Here is a 20,363-nt window from a genome sequence, read left to right as displayed (position 1 = left end):
AAACTCATAGTTTGCTGGAGAGGTTATAGCCGTAGACAGAGAAGGGGAAGTTTCTTTTGGATCAAGTTTTGCTGTACAGACTTGAAATAAAGCACAGGGTAGATTTTAAACTTCATAGTGCCAAAATATCTTTAGACTTATACAAGTAATCTGGCAAAATCAAGACACTTGACAGGATTTCTGCTGTCTTGCAGTGCAGAAATCTTATACAACTGCAAATTCTTTCAAGTTTTTCTCAATCTTGAGGTCCCAGGTATAGGATTAAGCTGAAGGCTGATTTCACTGCCAGGATCTTGATGGTCATAGATAGCATGAAAACCAGAGGCATGCTCATACTGCAGATTTGAATCCAGACTTTTTTCTCTCTTCTCCTCAGGAGCCCCATTTCTTTTCCTTGCACAGCTAAACACAGAATCTCAAAGAGAAATGCTTTGTAATATGCTCATGATCTCCCTTGAATTGTGGACTGTGGCCTTTTTTTTTTCAGTTATTACTTGTTTTGTAAGATATAAATGTGATTTTGCCCAGGGGTGTGTTCAGTTGCTTCAGGCAATCTGGATACATAGGCTCTGTCTGTCAGGATTTGAGGGTCAAATGCTGTGTGTCATTTCACAGGTGGCTTCTCCTGAGTTTCTTTCAGTCTCCAGACTGATCTTGCTGGGCCTCCAGCTGCAGATGGTGACCTAGCACACCCCAGAAACTTGTGCTTTTCCCTCAGCACATTCCTGTGGTAAGAGTCACCACACAGCATGAAGAACAACTTTTACTTTTCAAGAAGCAAAGCCTCTAGGAGGTAATCACAAGAAGGAAGTATCCACCTAACCAGCAGATGCCTTCTAGGTTCAGCTGATGACTTTGTTTTAGCAATTCTATTTGACTCCACCTATGAAACCCATCCTTTATCCCTTTCAATTTCCATAATCTCTACTACACCCTCTGGAGTTAGATTTCCATATGAGTTAGAGGATGGGAGGAGAAACGGGGTTTTGCTGGGAACAAATGTGCTAGTAATATCCTTTCAGCCTGAAAGACATAACAGAGCTGCCACCAATTCCTAACAATGAGAGGCAGATTCACATCCAAACTAACCCTATTACCATAGGGAAACTGAGTCAGAGACATTACAGATGGTATTTTAGCTGAGAAATCTGTGTGACTTTAAGAGCCTTCATTCAGTTTTAAGAGCCAAGGTCAATGCCGATATCTGAATAATTTGGTTCCTCTGTCCTCACTTGATACCAAGCTGGACAATCTGGTCAAAAAAGTAGGGTGTTTCCCAGTCCTGTGCTTTGGCAGTTATAGTGCCTCCCATCTCATGAGATTTTGTGGAAGTCACCCTTCTCCACCATGCCTCAGTTTCTCTGCTTGTAAAATAGGGAGCCTGCACAGTTTGGAAAGAGGGTGAGTAATTTAAGTCTTGACGCTGAAACTGAAAAACATGGGGGTGCCCCTAGTTACTGGCTGTGCAGCCTGTGTGACCTTTGCTTTTAACAGTGCCACAGGACATATCCCTTTGCAAAGCTCCAGAGAGTCTCCTGCAAAGCTTTCTATCACTTGGACCCTGCGAGATCCGATCTGTCTCTGTGCAAGATCCTCATCACTCACCGAGCTTTTAATTCCTCAGAGAGGCAGAGGAGACAATATTCAGCAGCTGGTTATTTCTTCCTTTCCCTCAGTCCCTCATACAGTGTGTCAGTTTAAAAAAAAAAAATGGCAGAGAACTGGCCATTAGCAAGGAAAACAGTTTAGGGAAGAGACGAAATAAAAATGCAATCAATTATCTCTCACCGTGCCCAGGTGTGTGGGTGCAGTCAATTTTCAAAGTCATCGAGAATTTTAGATGAGAAAAGGGAAGCTGTTCATGGCAAATTGCAAGTGCTGGGGGAAGGGGGAGAGAGAAGGAGAGAGAAAGCAGAGAGGGGAGCGAAGGAGAGATTAATTTCCCTCTTGAGTGAGAAGTGTGTTTGAGACAGACAGATGGGCTGTAAATACTCCGAACCAAGGACAGGAGCTGAGACAAGGGAGAGGCTGGTGATTGAAGTGTGACTGTGATGGAGGTAGTACATTTCCTGGCCAAGGTGACTGGTTTTGTTCTGAGAGGGGGAGATTTCTGAGACGTGGCTGCCGCACTTCACCTCAACCTAGACCAGGACAGCGTATTTAGACTTGATAAGTGATATCCAGGTCCCAGTGGGGTTTTCCTCAAGGGTCAGCTTCAACTGCCTGCCTTGTAAGGGAAGTCTGAAGGGGGAGAGGGGAGGGGAAGGAAGACAGGAAAAAAAAGGAGAGGGGGAGGGGAAGGGAGGAAGGTAGAAAGGAAGGAAGGAAGAAAGGGAAAGACGCTCTTCTTTCCTCGTTAAAATTATTGAGCTCTCTACAAGTGGTGAGCGAGGGGAGCATGTGACCGGCAGTTAATCACATTGCTGTGAAATGTGACTGCTGCTGATAATAGGATCTTTCCCTCACTAGAATTTCTGTTTCAGAAGTAGTGATTTTCACATAGAAAGGAGGTTGAGGGAGATATCATTTCAGATCTAGCAGAGCCTGTGTACATTTTCTTTAGGGAGGAAAACCTCCTTTTTCCTTTTCCGTTCAGCATCCCTGTTTGCATTACTACTATCATCATCAAATTTTCATTTTCACAGCCCAAACTCACGGAGGACAAATGTAACCCAGCTCCAGTCTGCCTGCTAGCAGATTAGTTCCCATTTAGTCTTAAAGTTAACCAACCTCGTTCCAATCAATTAATTCCTAGAACCCTTAATTTATTGATGCCCCAGTCCATGCTAGCCGTCGAAAAGATGAACATCCTGCTCCAAAATGAACTGGTCTCTCTTTCCTCCAAGATGCAGGAATTATAAGAGGATGACAATAAATAAGCATTTAGAAATCCCTTCTGTACAAAGGCAACAGCAGCACCGAGGAGAATAAAAGGGATTTTAGCATCCATGAAAAACAGTGCAATAAATGAATCGGGCTCTTGGGATGGGAGTAGCAGGGCCCTGGAACCACTGTAGGCTTGGCTGAGTTGGCTCCTTCCATCATAAATTCATCTAATGTACATCAGGTTACTGCAAGAGACACAGGTAAGTGAAAGGATGTTGATCAAGACACCTTTCCACTTTCAGATTTTGCTTGGCAGAATCTCTTCACCCCTTTCTGGGGAGTATGAATTACTTTCACCTTTGTTCTACAGGGTTTTGACTGGATTTACTAGTTAATCCAACATGAAACTTCTCCAAAGCACACTGAAATAAGTAGAAGTCTCTCTGTTGGTTTCACTGGCTTGTAGATCAGGTGTTGGTAAAGCAGATGCTTTAGTCAGAACTAATTAGAGTTTATCTGATTTCATAAAAGAGAAAAAATTGTAGCACTGAAAATACTGAGGTTGTTTCCACTGGAAAGCTCCTTTTTTTAAATTTTGTGTCCATATTTTAAATAGTAATTGATACTAACACATGTTCTTTTTTGATTTGGAAAAAGAAAAGCACTTATAGTTGCTTTAATATCAGAAATGTAACAACCAGAATTGCAGGAAGCTCAAGTGTTTCTTCTGAGCAGTCTGGCATACTCTTCTGCCTGACAAATGATCTGCAAACAGACCCACATTTTCTCAGCTACATCAGCTCAAAATTACTTTGCCAAGCAGTTCTTGGGTGGTTGCTCAATTGCTAGCTGTTCTTCATGGAAGCTTTATCCTTTGACAGGCAATCTGCTTCCAGTGGGCTCTCCTCTCCCATGGGTTTGTCTCCTTGTGCCTGCAATGACTGAACATGGGTGAGGCATCACTTCATGGCTGTGAGAGGTGAGCCAGTGGAACAATAATTTCCTGAAAACTGTGAGGAGGGCAATGTACAGCCAGCACAAATGTAACTGGAGCAAAGGGATTTTCTTCTAGAAAATCTTTGTGGAAATATTTTTGATGCTAGTCCCTGGTCTCCTCACCAGACCACGTGTCTAGGCTGTCTCCTCTCACACAAGAATCACCTTGATCAAGGACAGGCATATTCTAATGGACCAAGTGAGGACGTGGTTCCTTTTCCTGTTTGTGCTGCTGCATTTTCTCGTTGGGGTTGCAAACATTACATCCCCTTTTTCACTTTGGTTTTAATCTATGTAGGATGGAGGAGCCCAGCAGCTTTGGAAAGGTTTTTGCTGTTGGCAGGTATTGTTTTATTTGTTGTGATGACCAACTCTTTATGCCTCATAAGTTCAGCATTAATTTTTGCTTTGGGAACACCACCACTTTAAAGAATGTACTGCAGCAAATGTTGATTCCTGGCTCAGGACTTCAGGTTGTGCCTGTGTGATGTTCTCTTTGATCCTCAGTAGGCTTTCCAGGCCACAGAAAAGGGAAATTGGTTCTGAAAATGGCTGAGCCATGTTTATCCAGCTCTGTGCCCAAGCAAATTGGGGCAGTTTAACTGATCTGCTCGGCTCAGAGATGTTTCCTTCCTGCAGGAGCAATACTGCTCCCTATACCAGGAGAAGGGGCTCTTTGCTCAGTGTGTATCATATATTCTTCCTTTGAACACTGGCTGGTGACAAAGACAGGCTGTTGGAGTAGGTCAGGCTTGGTCTGACCTGGCTTGGTATTTCTTGTGAAAGAATCCTTTATTCCTGCTCTCTGTGGGGATTTCTAGACAGGACAGAAACTCCCTGTCCTTTTTCTGCTTTCTCTGTTCATTGTCTGCTAAAATAGCTCAGGTATATTTCTCTCTTAGCAGCTTCAGCCCCTGCAAAGTCATACACAGAGCAAGGACTGATTTCCTGTACCATCTTACTAAATGAATGGTTATTCTACCAGAACACAGTCCCAAAAATATCAACTCCCCCAACTGCTGCCAGGCCCTTACAGTGTGATCCAGCTGCCTTTCCTTCAGGTTTCCAGCATGCTCGAGGTAGGCCTGAGGGTCCTATTTGAATGCAGTTCAAGACACATAGTTCTGCCTCATTTCCAGCCTCACCACTCCATTCTCTAACCTGTCATCCTTTGTCTCCTGTTCCTGTACCCACCAGCCCTGGAGCCTCACTTGCATATGCTTCTTGCTTCCCCTCTTGTTTGCTTTAAGGAGTTCCTCCCTTTGCCCGTACCAGCTTATTTTCACAGGCAGTGTATTTATTTTTGGCTGGTGCACGCCAGCACTTGTACATACATTCAATTATCTTTGAACAATTTCCACTTGCTCTGGTTTTGCTCCTTTCCCTTTCAGTTTCACTGAACACTGCCTGTATTTTCTCTGAGCTTTGTCAACTGCAATACTGCCTGCTTCTGTTCTCCCTCCTTTTTCACTTTCTTTTTTTTTTTTTCTTTCCACATTTTCCATGTTTTCATTAAGCTCCCTCACTAAACTCTGGTGACCGTTCCTCCACTGCTGTCCTTTCTGTACCTTTGCACTGAAAAGGGTCCAAGTTTAACCTCAGTGTGTTAAATGCTCCCTTCACCTGGAAGGAAATCAACGGTACAGGCAGATTGGGGTTTTACCTACTCTCCCATACCAAAATGTCTTTCTTTCTGATGTACAGCAATCTTCCGCTCCCTTGTGGTTTTACTCTTCCCCGTTTTTCCATTAAAACTTGACTTATGCTTTATTTTTATGCCAATGGAGTGCACTATGGAGATGATAAGGGTCACAGCTGCTTACTGTTCAGATGAAGGTGTTCCTAGGTACATAATCTTCCCTGAGAACCTGCCTACACTCAGACTTGCTGCTTTCCACTGCCTGTTCTCCCTTCCCTCTGGCTGGTAAAACATGACTATATTTGGACCAACTTTTCATAAAATCTCCTATGTTTTTGTAACAGAGACATTTTGATTCACTATCCACAACAAGACGGAATTCTACAAATAAGGAAAGGTTTTGATTGTCCATCTCTGGAATCATCCAGACTGGATAATTCTGTGGAAGAGTTGCTTTGGTCAAAATCTTCAGGAGTGGGGAAGTATCTGAAGCACAGAGGTACTCAGGCCATTTTTAAACAAGCTGGCTTAGGCACATTAGAAACAGCAGGAGGTGAGCTGCACAGAGACACAGGGTGCAGTAGTTTGAGTTCAAGTAGCCCTGTAATACACCGAGGTTGCTTCTGTGACTGCAGCACAGAGATACCAGCCTGCCACACAGCAAAGGGCTCCTCACCTCCACTGGGGCTCTCTCTACCTGGCATCCCTTGATTTAATCTGGGTGAGAACCTGTGGAGATACCCAAAAGATGGGATTCATGAAATTTATGAGAGAAGATGGCAGAGTGTGATCTACCACTGTGTGAAAATAAGCCACTTGTCAGAGCTGTCTTCTCCACAACTCCATTAGCATTAGGCAGTGGTGTAAGCTATCACAAAGGTATCTCCTTTAAATGTTCTTATTCCACCCACTCACCAACAGTTTGTAGTTCCTGGTGAGTACAGCCATGAGACAGAGACCTTTAGCCTTTCTGCTGTAAGTACCTGGGTATCGCTTACTTATTGGGCATGGAGCTAATTGAAGGGTAGTTAATGCCATCAAGCATGGGGATGTATTTATATTTTTAACTACATGTAGGTGATTATCAACATTATAAATAATTACAGTCTGCCTCCCAGCCCCTCTGCTCCATTCCACCCTGCTAATTGCAACGCTTAGATCTCAATGAGCTCATTATGTTTTGTCGATATTCAGCTCTTTGGCTTTGCTCACTTAGTAGGGACCGGGGGGACGCAAATGGGAGCTGAAGATTGAAAATGCCAAGCTCCCAGGGATTTGAGTTAGCGATCATCGCTGCTTCATCTCTATGCACAATTTATTCAGCACTCCACCTTCCCTAATAAATTATAGATCCCTCAAAGGGAAGCTTTGCCAAGGGATGGGCGATTGCCTCGCTCATGGGGGAGCCCATTCTGCTCGGTATTGAGCATCTTTGACATCTGGTCTTCGCAGGATTGGATCCCTCCTGCCCTTCCCCTCCGCCCGTCTCTTCCACCCCTTTTGGGAAGCATTAACCTTTTCAATGTGATGTATGCGAAAGGGCGACAGTCAGCAGTGGCAGTTCCTAATGGATTCTGTTTGTCTGGTTGTTTGTTTGTCTGAACTGCCTGCAATGCTGTCCAGACCTCTTGGAAAAGCAAGCCAGAGTGCAACCAATATTTTAATTAGCAGCAAAAGGCAGAGAGGCTTTTAAAGAAGAACAGTGTTTGAATTCAGAAGTAAGAGCAGATGAATGTGGGACAGGGGACTTGGGATTCAGTCCAGCTGAAGACAGTAGATATAGTGGCTTAAAGAGGGGCTGGATTTTCAATTGCAGGCCAGAACGGTGTGTGGTGAGCTGGTTATTGTGGTCTTTTAGGGCTTGTGGGCTACAGAGGAGTGATTTTGTGCCTCTTACTCTTCTTTCTGGAAGTAAAAAAGGAGCAGAGGCTTGTCATAACTGTCTCACTAAGGACTGAGGAAAAACTCAGTGGAGAGTGGAAGATCTGAACCTGAGGAACTGAGTTACAGGGCAACCCTTTGCTGACCCCTCTGGTCAGGATTGGTTCTCCTTTCACCTGTAGCCATAGCTGTTTTCCTAATTCTGTCTTAAGATGGGGATGCCACAGCCTCTCCAGAAGATATTTTTCTTGTGCTTCACTAGTCTTATCACTGAAAAGCCTCCCCCTAAATCTAACCTTAATCTGTTTTTTTGTAAATTAAGGCCATTGCTTTTTGTCTGTTTTATTGTAAATTAAGGCCATTGCTTTTTGTTCCATCACCAGCAGACGCTGAAAAGTTTATCCTGTTCTACAACAGCCCTTACTTATTTGTACACTCTCTCTCTTCACTATTCTGTGGCCCAAAGTCCACAAATCTTTTCAGTTTTTCCTCCTTGGGTTTTCTGGACTTCTCATCAGCCTTTCTAAAACCCCTAAAGTTTCAAGACGATGCTGAAATTAAACTCTGCTGCTCCTGAAGGTGGTTTAACTCAGCTTTGTGACTCTACAGCCAAATGCTGCTCCTTGCAAGAGCCTGGGAAGCAGCTGGGAGCTCAGCCATCCGGCTTTACAGTGCCCAGGGATGGCTGCTGCTCACTGAAGTCAGTCTCAGCCCTCTGCATCAGGGCCAACAGCTGCAGCAAACATCCTTTGGCATTCATGGGTGAATATTCCCTGGTGATTCAGTGTGAACACCAGAGTCACAAGTGGGTCTGAGAAGGAGGAGCCCTCTCCAGGTCATGCAGAGGTTGGTGCTGAGCTGTGGGTCAGTGAGACTGGAACCTGTGGGATGATACTGGAACCTGTGAATAGAGGCAAATAGTGCTCCTGAAATTATTTCTTGTTATAACATGGAGATAGAGATAGGCAACACAACCACAGAGTGAGACTGTGCCAATAGCAAAATAGGACGTGAGGTAAAAAATACGAAGGTTTATTAGGAAAAAAATCATATAAAAGAATTTAACCAGAGGTTAAATTAAGGTCACAAGCATGTTATTATGAAAGTCCTTTTCACCAAGGATGGCAATGGCTCTAAAGCTGGTCCACCAGTTAATGCTCAATCCCCCAGCAAGAACTTGAGATGCCCTTTTTTATAACTTAAGGGCCTCTCCTACACTGACTGTACAGTGAGATACTGCCAGCCATTCCAGTAAAGTTGGCTGTTGTTACAATGATAGAAGTTGGTGGATCTGAAGTTTGGCAATGGCTTATTCCCATCAGAGAAGTGAGGGCAAGAGAAGGGCAGTGGAGAAGAGGAGACCCTGCAGACCTTTCCAGCATCTTTCTCTAGGACACAGCCCCACTGCTGCCAGCAGCCCTTCCCCAGGGGACATGATGTAGGAAAACAAGCCAGCTTGGGTGAGTAGCTTTTTTAGCAAGGGCTTTGTGACAGCAGTCAGAGGAGTGTTATTTGTGGCAGGGACTATATATAACTATATTTGTGTGTGTGTAGATTTAATATATATGTATGTGTAGAGCCTTATCACTGCATTCCAGCTTGAGTATAAAACACAAAGGAAAAATCAAAGGGTTTAGAAAAAGCTAAATTTATCTGGGAATGGGAATTATAATAGCAAAGAGGCAATTAATTTGAGGGTGGTGGAGATTTTACTAATATTTTACTTCTTCCCTAAAAAGACAAAAAAGCATTAGTTTCTCTACCTCCTAGTAATAGCTCTAATCCTTTTCTTACCTTTCACCACCACCTCTCTGGGGTCACCACCTAACAATAAGGTGTGTCCAGCTGATATGGAGAGAGTTTTGGCCCAGCTCATGTGTGTCCCTGCTTTGGGGAAGAAAACCCCCAAGAGCAGATATCCTGAGCTGAAGTGTGACACGGACCCCTGAGTCTGAGTGGGCACTGTAGGCAGAAACGAGGTCTTGGCATTCATGGGCTAACACCCCTTCCTTCCCATATTAGCTCCCTTCATTTAGCTCTGGTTGTCCTCTCATCCTTTAGTGCCACTCAGTCTGAAGAAAAGCACCCACACACATCCTTCATCATTGATCCACCCCTTGCTCTGTCACTCCAGCCCAGCCTGGTCCTTGCAGCGGGGGCAGGTGCCCTGTCTCTGCCCAGGCATAGTTCCCATTGCAAAACCAATCCCTGGATCTTCTTTGTGCTCTGACAGCCCTGGAAACGTACCACTCCCAGCAGAGCTTTCTGCTGCCTGCAGCCTACCCAACAGTGCCTTATTCTGAATCAATACTTGCAGATACTGGAGATAACTCAGGGAGAGAAATACATTAACGTAGACAAAGAAACAAAGATAATGATATTTTTTCTTCCCTCCTTTTTTTTTTCCTTCTTCCCTTCTTTCTCCCACAGAATAAAATTTCCTTTTCTTCTTCCTCCATCCTCATCTCTATGATCTGCACTTAGTAGAGCTCCAGACTCTTGAATTGTTTTACAGTTTTCAATAAAGCATTAAATCTTTTTTAAAAACTGCTTGTTTTAATTGAAAAAATTTCAATCAATCACCCCTTCTCTACCCTCTTGCCTTCCTCCCCTCCCCCAAACAGACCCATTTGCAGTAAATAATCTGCAGCCCGACTTTCTGCTCTAAAGAAATAAATAATTCTGAATTTGCTGAATCCCGCCTGATCTCCTAGCTTTAAATCACTGCACTTTGTACTGAGCTCAGCTGAAATGTTGAACACACTGAAGCATGACTATTACTGAAGACTGCAAGTGTTTTTAAAGGTACAGCCTCTGAGGCAGTGGTTCTTTTTCCTCCCAGGACAGTCTGAAAGAGGAGCTAAGCCAATTCTTGAGGATGAGTGGTCCCTTCCCTGCATTTTGTCCACTGCAAATGCAGATGGGGCCTTGTCCTGACTTATCAAAGACTGACCGAAGGCAGGATGAATCCAGTGTGTCTTTGAGGAGGTTCTGAAGAAGAGGCATCTTGACTGAAACCATCTAACAGGCAGTGGACTGAGTCCTTTTCCAGATGGGTGATCTCAGGCAGGTTTCAGGAGGTTATCTGCATCTGCTCAGACACTGGAGAGCAGCTGCCCATGCTCCCAAGTGTAAATAGTTGCACTTGGACACAGAAGAGCCTGGAGTCTCCCAGCCAGGGGAGGAAGGTCCCCCCAAATCATAGTGAGTCCTGCAATTGCTGTCAGAATTCTTCAATTCTCTTAATCTTTCCTCTATTCAAAAACTTATAAACCAGCTATATGGAGGCTTATGTCACAAAGGAGCACAACGCTTCTATTTCTTAATTCCTCATATTGCTTAGTTAATCTTATTGCTGAATTTCCTCTTTTTAGGATTGCTCTTGTCAAAGCTATTGCCTATGCCCTGTCTGATGCAAGCTGCAGCTGAAGAGGGAAAATGCAGCACACAACTGATTACTGATGCCTAGTTGTGATTTATACAACTCATGAGTTTCCAACAATTGAGAGATGAAAAATGGTTTATCCACACTTTGGTGTGTCGAAACACTCTTTCTACCATTTATCTTGAAACTGATTTTTTTTGGGGTAGTGGTGAATGTTATGCCCAAAGCCGTGGGTAGAATGTCTAATAGAAACTTCCAGACGTGCAACAATGGGGATCATCATTTTTCTGACCAGAGATGTGAGGGACTAAGAGGATCCCCAAAGAGTTCACCTTATGATTTTCAAGTGTATTTTGGGGGGGTTTAGTTACAACTGGAAAGTACTGTACTGTTCTTGCATTTCCAATCAAGCTGAAAACAACTGTTAAGACTTAATTTTTCATGCTGTTTTTCCCTTGTGCATTTGAGAACATTCATCAGTGATAGGAGAAGGTTGTGAATGCTGGATTTTCACTTGGAAATTTCTTCCCCTGTCCTCATCCCTTTTCAGTACATCAGAGAGAATCAGCTCTGTAATTTTCATTGACTGTGTAAAGAGCTGAGGTCAGCTAATCCACAAGGACTCCTTCCCAGAGCTGGCAAGTGACCAGAATTAAACAATAGCAAAGATCAGAAATGTTAGAATCACAAGAGATTCATCCTAGTATTTTCCTGATACTCTTATTAAAGATCCATCAGACATTAATGTGAGGCCAGTAAATTCAGGCCCAAATTAATTTTAGGACAATTTGATGGAAGCTGTTATAGTCATGTTTTAAGTGTATAATTTTAAAAGTATACCCTTTATGGAGCAATGCTGATGCAACATTTTCATGAATTCAAATATAATGGTGCTGAAATTCACTCTTGGTTTTTCTTTTTCAGCTGTGAGCTTAGTTCTGACCTCTGTCCCTTAGAAAACCTCATGAGGAGTCAGCAATGCCAAGATACTAAATAAACCATTTTCTTTGGTCATTTTATAGTTTAGGCCAGATTAACATTTACTTCCATCTCCCAGTGGTGTAACGGGACCATAAGATGGATAAAATGTAACTTTCATGAAGCAATGTGAAGATGGCATCAGGATAATGGAGCAGCAGTCAGAGAAGTCCCTGTAAAATCATGTTCAATAGCACTGAGAAAGGGTGTGTGAATTCACAGGTAAAATGGGCTGTGGCCCTGTGGTGTTTCCAGTGTTACTTCAGGGGTGCTTGCTCTGGAAACCATGAATTTCCTGTCCCTGTCTGTGTCTCGGATCCTGTGTTGAATCAAACACTCCCTTTTTATGGCCACTCTGCAGCTCAGTATCACATCCAGGTTGCTCGGCTGGGTGTCTTCTTCACAGATGACTCTGGGTTGCAAAGGTACAGTTGGCATCCACTGGTGCTCCACCACATTCCCCTCTGCTCCCTTTCAGTCTCTACTGCCCCTTGATGGCAGTACCCTGGCAGGGTCGGGAGCACTTGGCTCTATCCAGGCATGGCTCCCATGCAGCACCTCCACCTTCTTGCCTTTTCCCTCTGTTCCCCACATCCAGGTCTTAGGTGGGCTCTTCCTGTTTCATTTTAGTTCCCAAGGAGGACAAGGACGATAGCTGGTACTGAAATGAGCTCGTGAGTAACACAGCATGGTCCTTCCAGCACACTCCCTCTGGCAGAGCTAAAACAGTGCTCTCCGAGATACCTGTTCTTCAATCTCCTCTTTCAGAGGAGGAGAGAAAATTACAGGCCCTCTGATTACTCAGGGAGACGAGCGCACAGCTCCCATCTTTGTAATTTCTTCCACCACAATCAAGCATTTCAGGAAAAGGGCCTGAAAGCCTGAAATAGTCGGTCAGGGTTTTCCGCCTGGTGCCTTCCCTGACAACACACAAGAGGAATAAAAATGAAGGCTCGTCATTGCTGTTACGTTTCGTTTCCAAAAGCATCTGTCCCATCTGGGATCAGGAGCTGAGGCTGCTAGGAATGAAAATATTCTCCTAGGGGAAAGTCCCTCTGCTATTCCCAGGCTGGCAGTGCTCAGGGCATTTACAGGTTTTAAGGCTGGATGGTCTGGTTGCATTTCTCTAGTTTGACCTGCCGAGTACCATGAGACAGTGTCACCAGTAATTCCCACACTGAGCCTGTGTCTCACACTGGAGCTACAAAAAGCCCTGTTCCTGTTGGCAGCACCAGACTCTCCCCAGAAAGCGTGGCCACATGCACCTCACGGCTCTGCAAAACCAACAGCCTGAAGCTTCAGTGCTTGCCTGGACAGGTTCTGCTCCCTCTGAAGTCAGCAGGGAGGACGGGGTAAGTCCTATCCCCTCCCCACACTCTCATTTTAGAAGCTTCCTCCTTTGATAACGATTTTGAAATATGTAACCAGATATACTAGACATTGAGAACCTTTTTTCCCTGGAGTGAGTCTTGGAGAAGGATGCATCATCAGCACTATGTTAAATGCTGGTGAAAAGCCATAGAATAGCCCCTCTCCCCCTCACCACCCCCCCGCCCTTCACCACCAAGTCTCTACATTGCCTCAGTCACACTTTGCTTGGAGTGGGCCCCCCAGTGAGATGTGATATGGGCAGCACCTGTTTATTAGAGAGCAGTGTCAGCACTGTGAAACAAAATAAGTAAGTAACTGGTGAAAACAGCTCTAGTAAAATAGAGGACTAGCTCTGATCAGGCTGGGCATGATATAACATGGTGGTTTAAAGCCGTGTAATGCCATTTTCCATTAGAGCTCTTGTTCGAGTCAGGAAGGGGTTTGATCCATTGATGGAAGCTGTTATACACAGACGAGAAAACCTCATCCATATTTCTCTTGAGATTGTACAAAGCTGACAGTATGCTCGCTGACCACAGTCATCTGGGACTCTCACACAAAATAACCCTCTTTTCATTAATAACAGGATTGCTGTTGTGGTGGACTGAGATTTGCTGTAGAATTCAGTTGTGTCAAACAAAGAGCTTCTTCTGGTTTTTAATTTGAGCTATTAAAAAGATTCATCTTTCTCTTTGTTCTCATTTTCCTTCCCCTCTTTCTCCCTTTCTTTTTTTTTTTTTTTCCCTTCCCCTCTCTCTGTCTTTAGGATAACTTAAAGCTGTCTGTCCGAAACAAAAGACTTGCGTGGGTCTGGTCAGTGGTGCCTCTGGATTGAATGGTCATGATTTCAAATCCTCCTTAGGACTAAACTTGGATGAATTCCATAAGCTAATAACGCAGCACAGTGTTTCAAATTGATGGAGGTGCCGTCCTCTAGATGAGACATAAAACCAGAGATCCAATCTGCTTGGCAGAGACCCCACAGGACTTATCAAAGATGAGTGGGGGCTGCTAACTGTTTTGCCCTTGTCAAATCCTTACCACCATCACGGCTTCTCTTGCTTTTCCAAAGCAATGACACTGGACCTTATGAAAATGAGATGGTGAATTTGAAGGAGCCATCCTTTTCCTAATTATTTAAAGCAGTTTGCAGTGTCTGACAGAAGGGGGAAAGAGAGACAATCCACTCACTTGAAAGTGGAATGACCCTGAATTTCAAAAAGCAAAACAAAAGCGAGCGAATGGTGCCACCATGCTCTGCAGCAGTGACATTATTAAAGGATCAGTGAGCTATTAAAGCAGCAACATTTAGTACCTCCCCTAATGACTTGTACTGCTAACTGGTTTCCAAATTGAGATTTTTATTGCCTCCATGCACAGACAGAACAAGGCTGTGTCTGCGCTTCCAGAGGCTCGAGCTTAAGCAGACTGTTCACAATAGGATCAATGAATCGTGTCAGTTGAAAACTAGTAATGGCTTATGAGAGTTCCCACTCCTGTGTCCTCTTTTCTTACCAGTGTTGAAAGCTTTGGGCTGTGGGGCATGGTGTGGATCATAAATACCCAGGATTTTGCAGAGAACCCATCACAATTCTTGAACTTCCTAACATCTGTGAAATTTGGCAGAGTTGTGCATAAACAGAACGTCCTGAAATCTCCCCAGATCTGCTCATGCCATTCAAAGCGTGAATGCTGTGAGAAGGGCGTTTGCAAGAGGGACATTGGGCACACCGGTTTCCACTTCCAGATAAAAATATGGAGCATGGAGGAAGAAGTCTATGGAGGAGGAAGGGAGACGAAAGGGCACGGCAGACACTAGTGAAAGTGAAGATACACCCAGATACACCCATGTTTCCACCATGACTCTCCCAAGTAGATTTTGACTGTCTCGTATGAGCTGAGCTCCTGTGATGGGAATAGCTGGGAAATATCCTTCTGTCAAGTGCAGTTCAAGCTAGGAAGGGAGTTCCTGTGGGCACACAGTATGCGTGATTGCAGAAAGGAAGCTGGTTAAAAACCAACCAACAAACCAAACCACCTAGCAAAAGTGGGTTCTGGTTGCAGTTGCTGTTATTTATGTGCTCAGGATACACTGTAAGCCAAACTGGAGTTTGGGTCTTCCATGCACCTGAGATAAATGCAACTGTTATTGCTTTAATTTGTTTTTCTCCATTGGTCCTGCACACATGTGCTGCAGGCGCTTGCTGAGTGAATCATGCCAACCCTCACCCAGGCTGGACAGTCACAGGGAGAGACTGACACTGCTGCTTCTGTTTTTATGTATCAGATGCCTGATTTCCATGACAGAAACTGCTCATCCTTTGCGGGAGCGACAGGCAGAGCAGAGGGAGTAGGACGGCTGCAGAGACCAGCACTAGAACATGCACATTTTTTATCCCATGCTGGTTTGAGTCTCCTTCCATCAATGCTGACTGCAAGTTATTCCCATTTTGTGACTTTTTGGTGGCTGCACATGGCACAGGTTTGCATTTCCAGTTTCTTCACACTTTCCATCCGTGTGTCCATGCTCTGCAAAATACCCTTACCTTTTTTGACAAAGCAAACAGGTCTCTGTGTGGGCTGCAAAGTATGTTCAGAACTGTAGAAAAATGGGGTGAGGTGGCCTTAGAGGCCCTGCTACACTTCCTTACCCAAACTCCATGCAGGACCAGTTAGACCTAAACCATTTATGTTTGCAGTGGGTTTAACCTGTTCTTGAAGACCTCTGGTCTGGAGATTTCCAGATGTGCTAAGGCAGGTTGTTCCAGTGGTTAGCCATCCTTAGGTTTAGAAAGCCGTTCCCAAGACCTGAGCTCAGCAGTGGAATTGGATTCCTGCAGGTCAGGGTTAAGGCAGAGTTGTAAGGCAGGAGCTCGTGGAGCCACTTCCTCGGCTGCACCCACTCTCATCTAAGGATTTCCTCCCCCAGGACAGCAGGTCAGGTGTTTCCCACTGTGCAAACACAAACAGTGTGGACAGGGAGAGAAAAGGGCAGCAGGGCCGTTTCTGGCAGAGGAGCTTTCTGAGACTGGCACTGACAAAATGTCCTAGAGACTTTACTGAGTCCAATTACCACTTTATGTCTTTAAAGTGGTGAGTAAATGAAAGAAACTACAAGATCAAGCCACGTTAGTCTTCTCAATCCCTTAAGTGTCTGACAGCCCTCTCCCCTTCTTTCTCGCTTCCTCAGACTACTCTGAACTCTTAACCTTTGCCACCGCTTTGAGTTCACATCCACAGAAACCAAGCTACCCCCAGCCACCCCCAAACTCCGGTGACAATCACGAAACACTTCCAAAGCAACACTGCCCTCCCTCGAATTGATAAAGTTTAGGCTGTCTCCGACTTGCTGAAGTCTCCTGCACGTACGGTTGGTCTCGCCCGCCGGCGCTGGCTGCAGGGGAGCTCGCTGGGCACGGCCACAGCCGGGGAACAGCCGGTGCTGATTCACACAACCAGCTCTCCCTGTCCACACAGACAACAGCCGGGAACACCAGCTGTTCAGGCTGTGCTGCGCTGTTGGGCTGAAGGATATAGATGCCCGCAGCCCATATGGTATTAGGATCGCAGTGAGCGTATCAGGACAGACCCCAAAACAGAAGGGACAGATCTGTGTAGCCATCACCAGGCACAGCAGTGGGAACTGGAAAAGCGGGACAAGATCATTGAGGAGAAAAGCAGCATCAGGAGTCATCCTTAGCCACTAGAACTGGACCTCATTGCAGCACTAGCAGAGCTGGTGGCTGGCTTTTTTGCAGAAGTAGAGCTAAAGACTGTCATGTCAATTTGACCTTCCTTATAAATAAATAAATAAGTGGTAAACAGAGCTCTCACAGTGATGCCTGAACCTGATGTCTCATGCTCACTTGTTTTGATGTGTCTAATGTAAGTGGGCGGGTAATAAAAGCTTCATTTAGAAGCCAGCATCTTCACAGGCGCTGCTGGAAGCCCCTGGGACACTGCACTTCTGGAATTTTCCTCTAATGGAAACATCAGCAGATAACTATTGATAAAGCAGAACATGCACGCGCGCACACAGAACAACCCAGCAATGGTTTATTTTCCTGGACTGCTGGGTGTGGATTGCAAAGGTCTCTTTAGATTCCCCAGGTTATGTTCCCACCTCAGCTGCTGCATCAGCACTGCTGAGATGCCCACCACGGTGACCATTTGGGACAGTGCCCTGAAGAAGTGTGGAGTTATTGTAGCGTGGGTAGGCATCTGTTCCAAACAGGCAAATAAAGGAATCTTCAGCCCCCATAATACAGATGTGGATAATGGCATCCTCTTCATATCTCCCACCCTGTAGATAAGGAGATGCTGCTCTGTAACAAGCAGACTTAGTGCTGACATTTCACACAAGCAGCACATTCACCTTATGTACATGTTGTCTAGGATATTATTTTTCAATGCATTCACAGGTTATTCAGCTTCTTTTTAGGCACTTGAGTCTTCAGGAAGGTCTGACTCCTGTGCATGTGAGGTCTCTGTGGCAGCTCTGATGTGCACCACCTGCCTAATGCTGGGCTCAGGGTAAACTGAAGGAGAAATCATGGCTAGTGAGGAGAGAAGACACTGGGGTTACTGCTGAACTCCTTAAGGTAACCTACTGTCCTTCCAGTTCAGTGCTAAAATCACCATTTTCAGATCCTGAATACAACAAAGGTAAAGAACAGCATATTCTCCCTGGACAGTGAAGGGGTCAGAGCCAAATGTTTTTGGGGGGACTACAGCTTTAATCCCAACCTTCAGCAGACTGGTCCATGGCTGGTTCATACCATGATGTAGCTGACCTCGTTTCCTGGATACAAGCACAGAAATACTGCCTGTATCCAAGCATTTATAGGTAATTATTTTCCCTGAATGTGGAAATTGGAGGGCCCCTTTTTTCTACTGTATTATTTCATGAGAACCACAGGGATCTGCAACCAGGTGTGGGGGGGGAAGGGAGATTGTTTCCTCCTGTCTGTGGTTTTATGCAGCATCTGCCTGTGAAAACAAGAAGCAAACAAGATGACCCCCACCTTATCTGCTTGCATAAGTCATTTTGCCTGAAGCTTGAGCACTGTGGGATGGTTAATGTAAAACTTGCTCTTGCATTAAATAGCAATAATTTACCTTTAAAGGCTGCTTTTATTATTACTGTTATTATTATTATTATTATTTTTAATGATTAAAAAAACGTTCCTTAATTAAGAACTCCCAGATATGAAGCTTGGAAGAAATGTGGCCAGGACGTTCTTGGATTACTACAGGCTGAATTCCTTGGTGGAGAGACCACTAGGAACTACTCCTAAAACTCGGTAGGTCAGAAAGCAATTTCTCTTGCTTTAGCAGGGCTGCTTTTTTAATACCTTTCATGACTAAACTTCAGTTCTACTGCATTACGGCTTTATAATAAGCGTGCTAGTCTAACTGTGCCTATTTTATTGAAATTCCATTTGGAAATAAAGCATTTATGTTCAGGGAAGATACCTGGTTTCTGTCTGAAAAAGTATTCAGAGGATTTTGGAGATATCGATATCTTTCCTGAATTCTGTCTGCTGTACACCAATCTCACACCAGTATCTTTAATGGACTTACCCTTCATTTATCTCCCGAGAGTGAATCAGACCCACTTTATTTTACAAAGTTTTAATTCTGGAAGTGAGAACTTTTTCAGTGCTTCGGGAAATTATTGGCAAGCTTCTGCTAAAGGCAGAGTTCTCCATCACCCCTTGGACCTGCTGCAGGGCTGGCAGCCAGGTGGCAGGTTCCTTCTGCCAGTCCAGCTGGGACATTTTACCTGGGGATCCCCCCTCGCTGTAAGTCCTCACTCTGGTTTTACAACCAGCTCAGTGGATGTTAATCCAAAGGGAAGTAGGATATGAAGTAAGGCACTGGTGAGCAATGCACAAAGGCATGAAATGCCTCAGCTTGACTCCCTGAAGCACTGCTGGCCCATCTCTGGTGTTGGCCAACTGAGTCCTTTCAGTGTCCCACAGCTTGTGTGAGGAGCAGGGGAGATACCACTTCACTGTTTGTTGAGAACCATCATTCCCTGAACTGGAAAAGCCATGTAGCAACATGAAGAGAGAAGCAGAGCAGGAACCAGACCTGTTTCATGGGAAACACCATATTCAGAATTTACCTCTGTTCTAAGAAAACAGCAATAATGCCCCCAAACTCAAAATTTTCATTTAAATGCATTTGGGTCAATTGCAATGTTTCATTTGGGTTTCAACTCTTAACAGCACAACCAAATATAATTTATGTTTTGCAATGGAAAAGGCAATTCCAAATTGGCAAGGGAGGCAGCTGAGCCTTGAGATTCACTCCCTCATTCTCCCTACTTTTTTCCTCCCTTAAAAAAGTAGCTGTTGGAACAGTTACTTGTTTGCAAAGGAACACTTTCCTATTGAAGATTTTCTAGTGATGTGTAAGATGGATGTTACAAATATCAGCCCAGACCAGAGAGCAATTGCTGGAGCTTCTTCTGCAGCCTTTAAAAATCCTCTCATTGCAGCCATTCTGGCAGCTCCTTATATATATGGTCAGAGCCAGGCTGCCTGCATTAGGTGTTTAAACACCCTGCTTTGAGCCCATCTCCCTTTTCTGTTTGTGATCTTGACACCACAGTTTAGGCTGGCTCAAGGAGGATTGTCAGCACTGCAGTTCTGAATGCTCTTATCTGCAGAGACCTGCAGGGTTAGCAGAGAAAAGCATCCAGCATCTTCCTCTCCTCCGGAAATTGAATGTATCATTTCTCTCAGACTCCCAGGGGCCACAGCCTCCAAGGCTAAAAACCCACAACTATTACTGAACCTAATTACCACCTGACAGCAAAGTGCTTTTCTGTAGCATCATTCAGTTACCTCATCAAAAGGAATGTTTGTTTGCTTTCTTCATTTTAAATTAAAGAACCACTGACAGTGGTAACTGAAGCATTTTAATCTCATCAAATATCCATGTCCATCTCTATAGAGACAGCCACACCAGCAGGGAAAGATACACATCTACAATCAGGGTTGCACAGAGCAAATTTTTCTCATTCCTCCACCAGAGCCTAATGGGGTGAGAGATCTTTTTTTTGGGAAGTGCTATCTCACAGTAAAATCCTAAATAAGGTAAATGTTCAGCCCAATGCCAACAGATGTTTAAGGAATAGATTTTTAAAGATTCATGTTGTTAATTTCCTGATGGCTTTCAAATACCAGCTTTTCCCTGCAAGCAGACAAATGCCTTCTAATTGTATCCTGGGCTTTGTTACCTGACATTTGATCAGAGCCTATATATATATGAAATGTA

The 20,363-nt window shown here is 44.4% G+C and overlaps 1 protein-coding gene across 1 annotated transcript in view; it reads left to right on the top strand.

Moving 5' to 3' along the window:
• The window catches only part of LOC116790940 (BEN domain-containing protein 5-like), a 910,541-nt gene that overhangs the window by 877,257 nt on the left and 12,921 nt on the right, over positions 1-20,363 (top strand). Inside the window, exon 12 of the mRNA XM_032696479.1 lies at positions 18,283-18,379. Coding sequence (XP_032552370.1) covers positions 18,283-18,379 — 97 coding nt within the window. The remainder of the gene's footprint in view (positions 1-18,282; positions 18,380-20,363) is intronic.

Source organism: Chiroxiphia lanceolata, chromosome 9 (genome assembly GCF_009829145.1).
Source record: "Chiroxiphia lanceolata isolate bChiLan1 chromosome 9, bChiLan1.pri, whole genome shotgun sequence".
NCBI classification, from domain to species: Eukaryota; Metazoa; Chordata; class Aves; order Passeriformes; family Pipridae; genus Chiroxiphia; species Chiroxiphia lanceolata.
The sequence above is the reverse complement of the archived record's forward strand: the minus strand, read 5'-3'. Positions and strand labels throughout refer to the sequence as shown.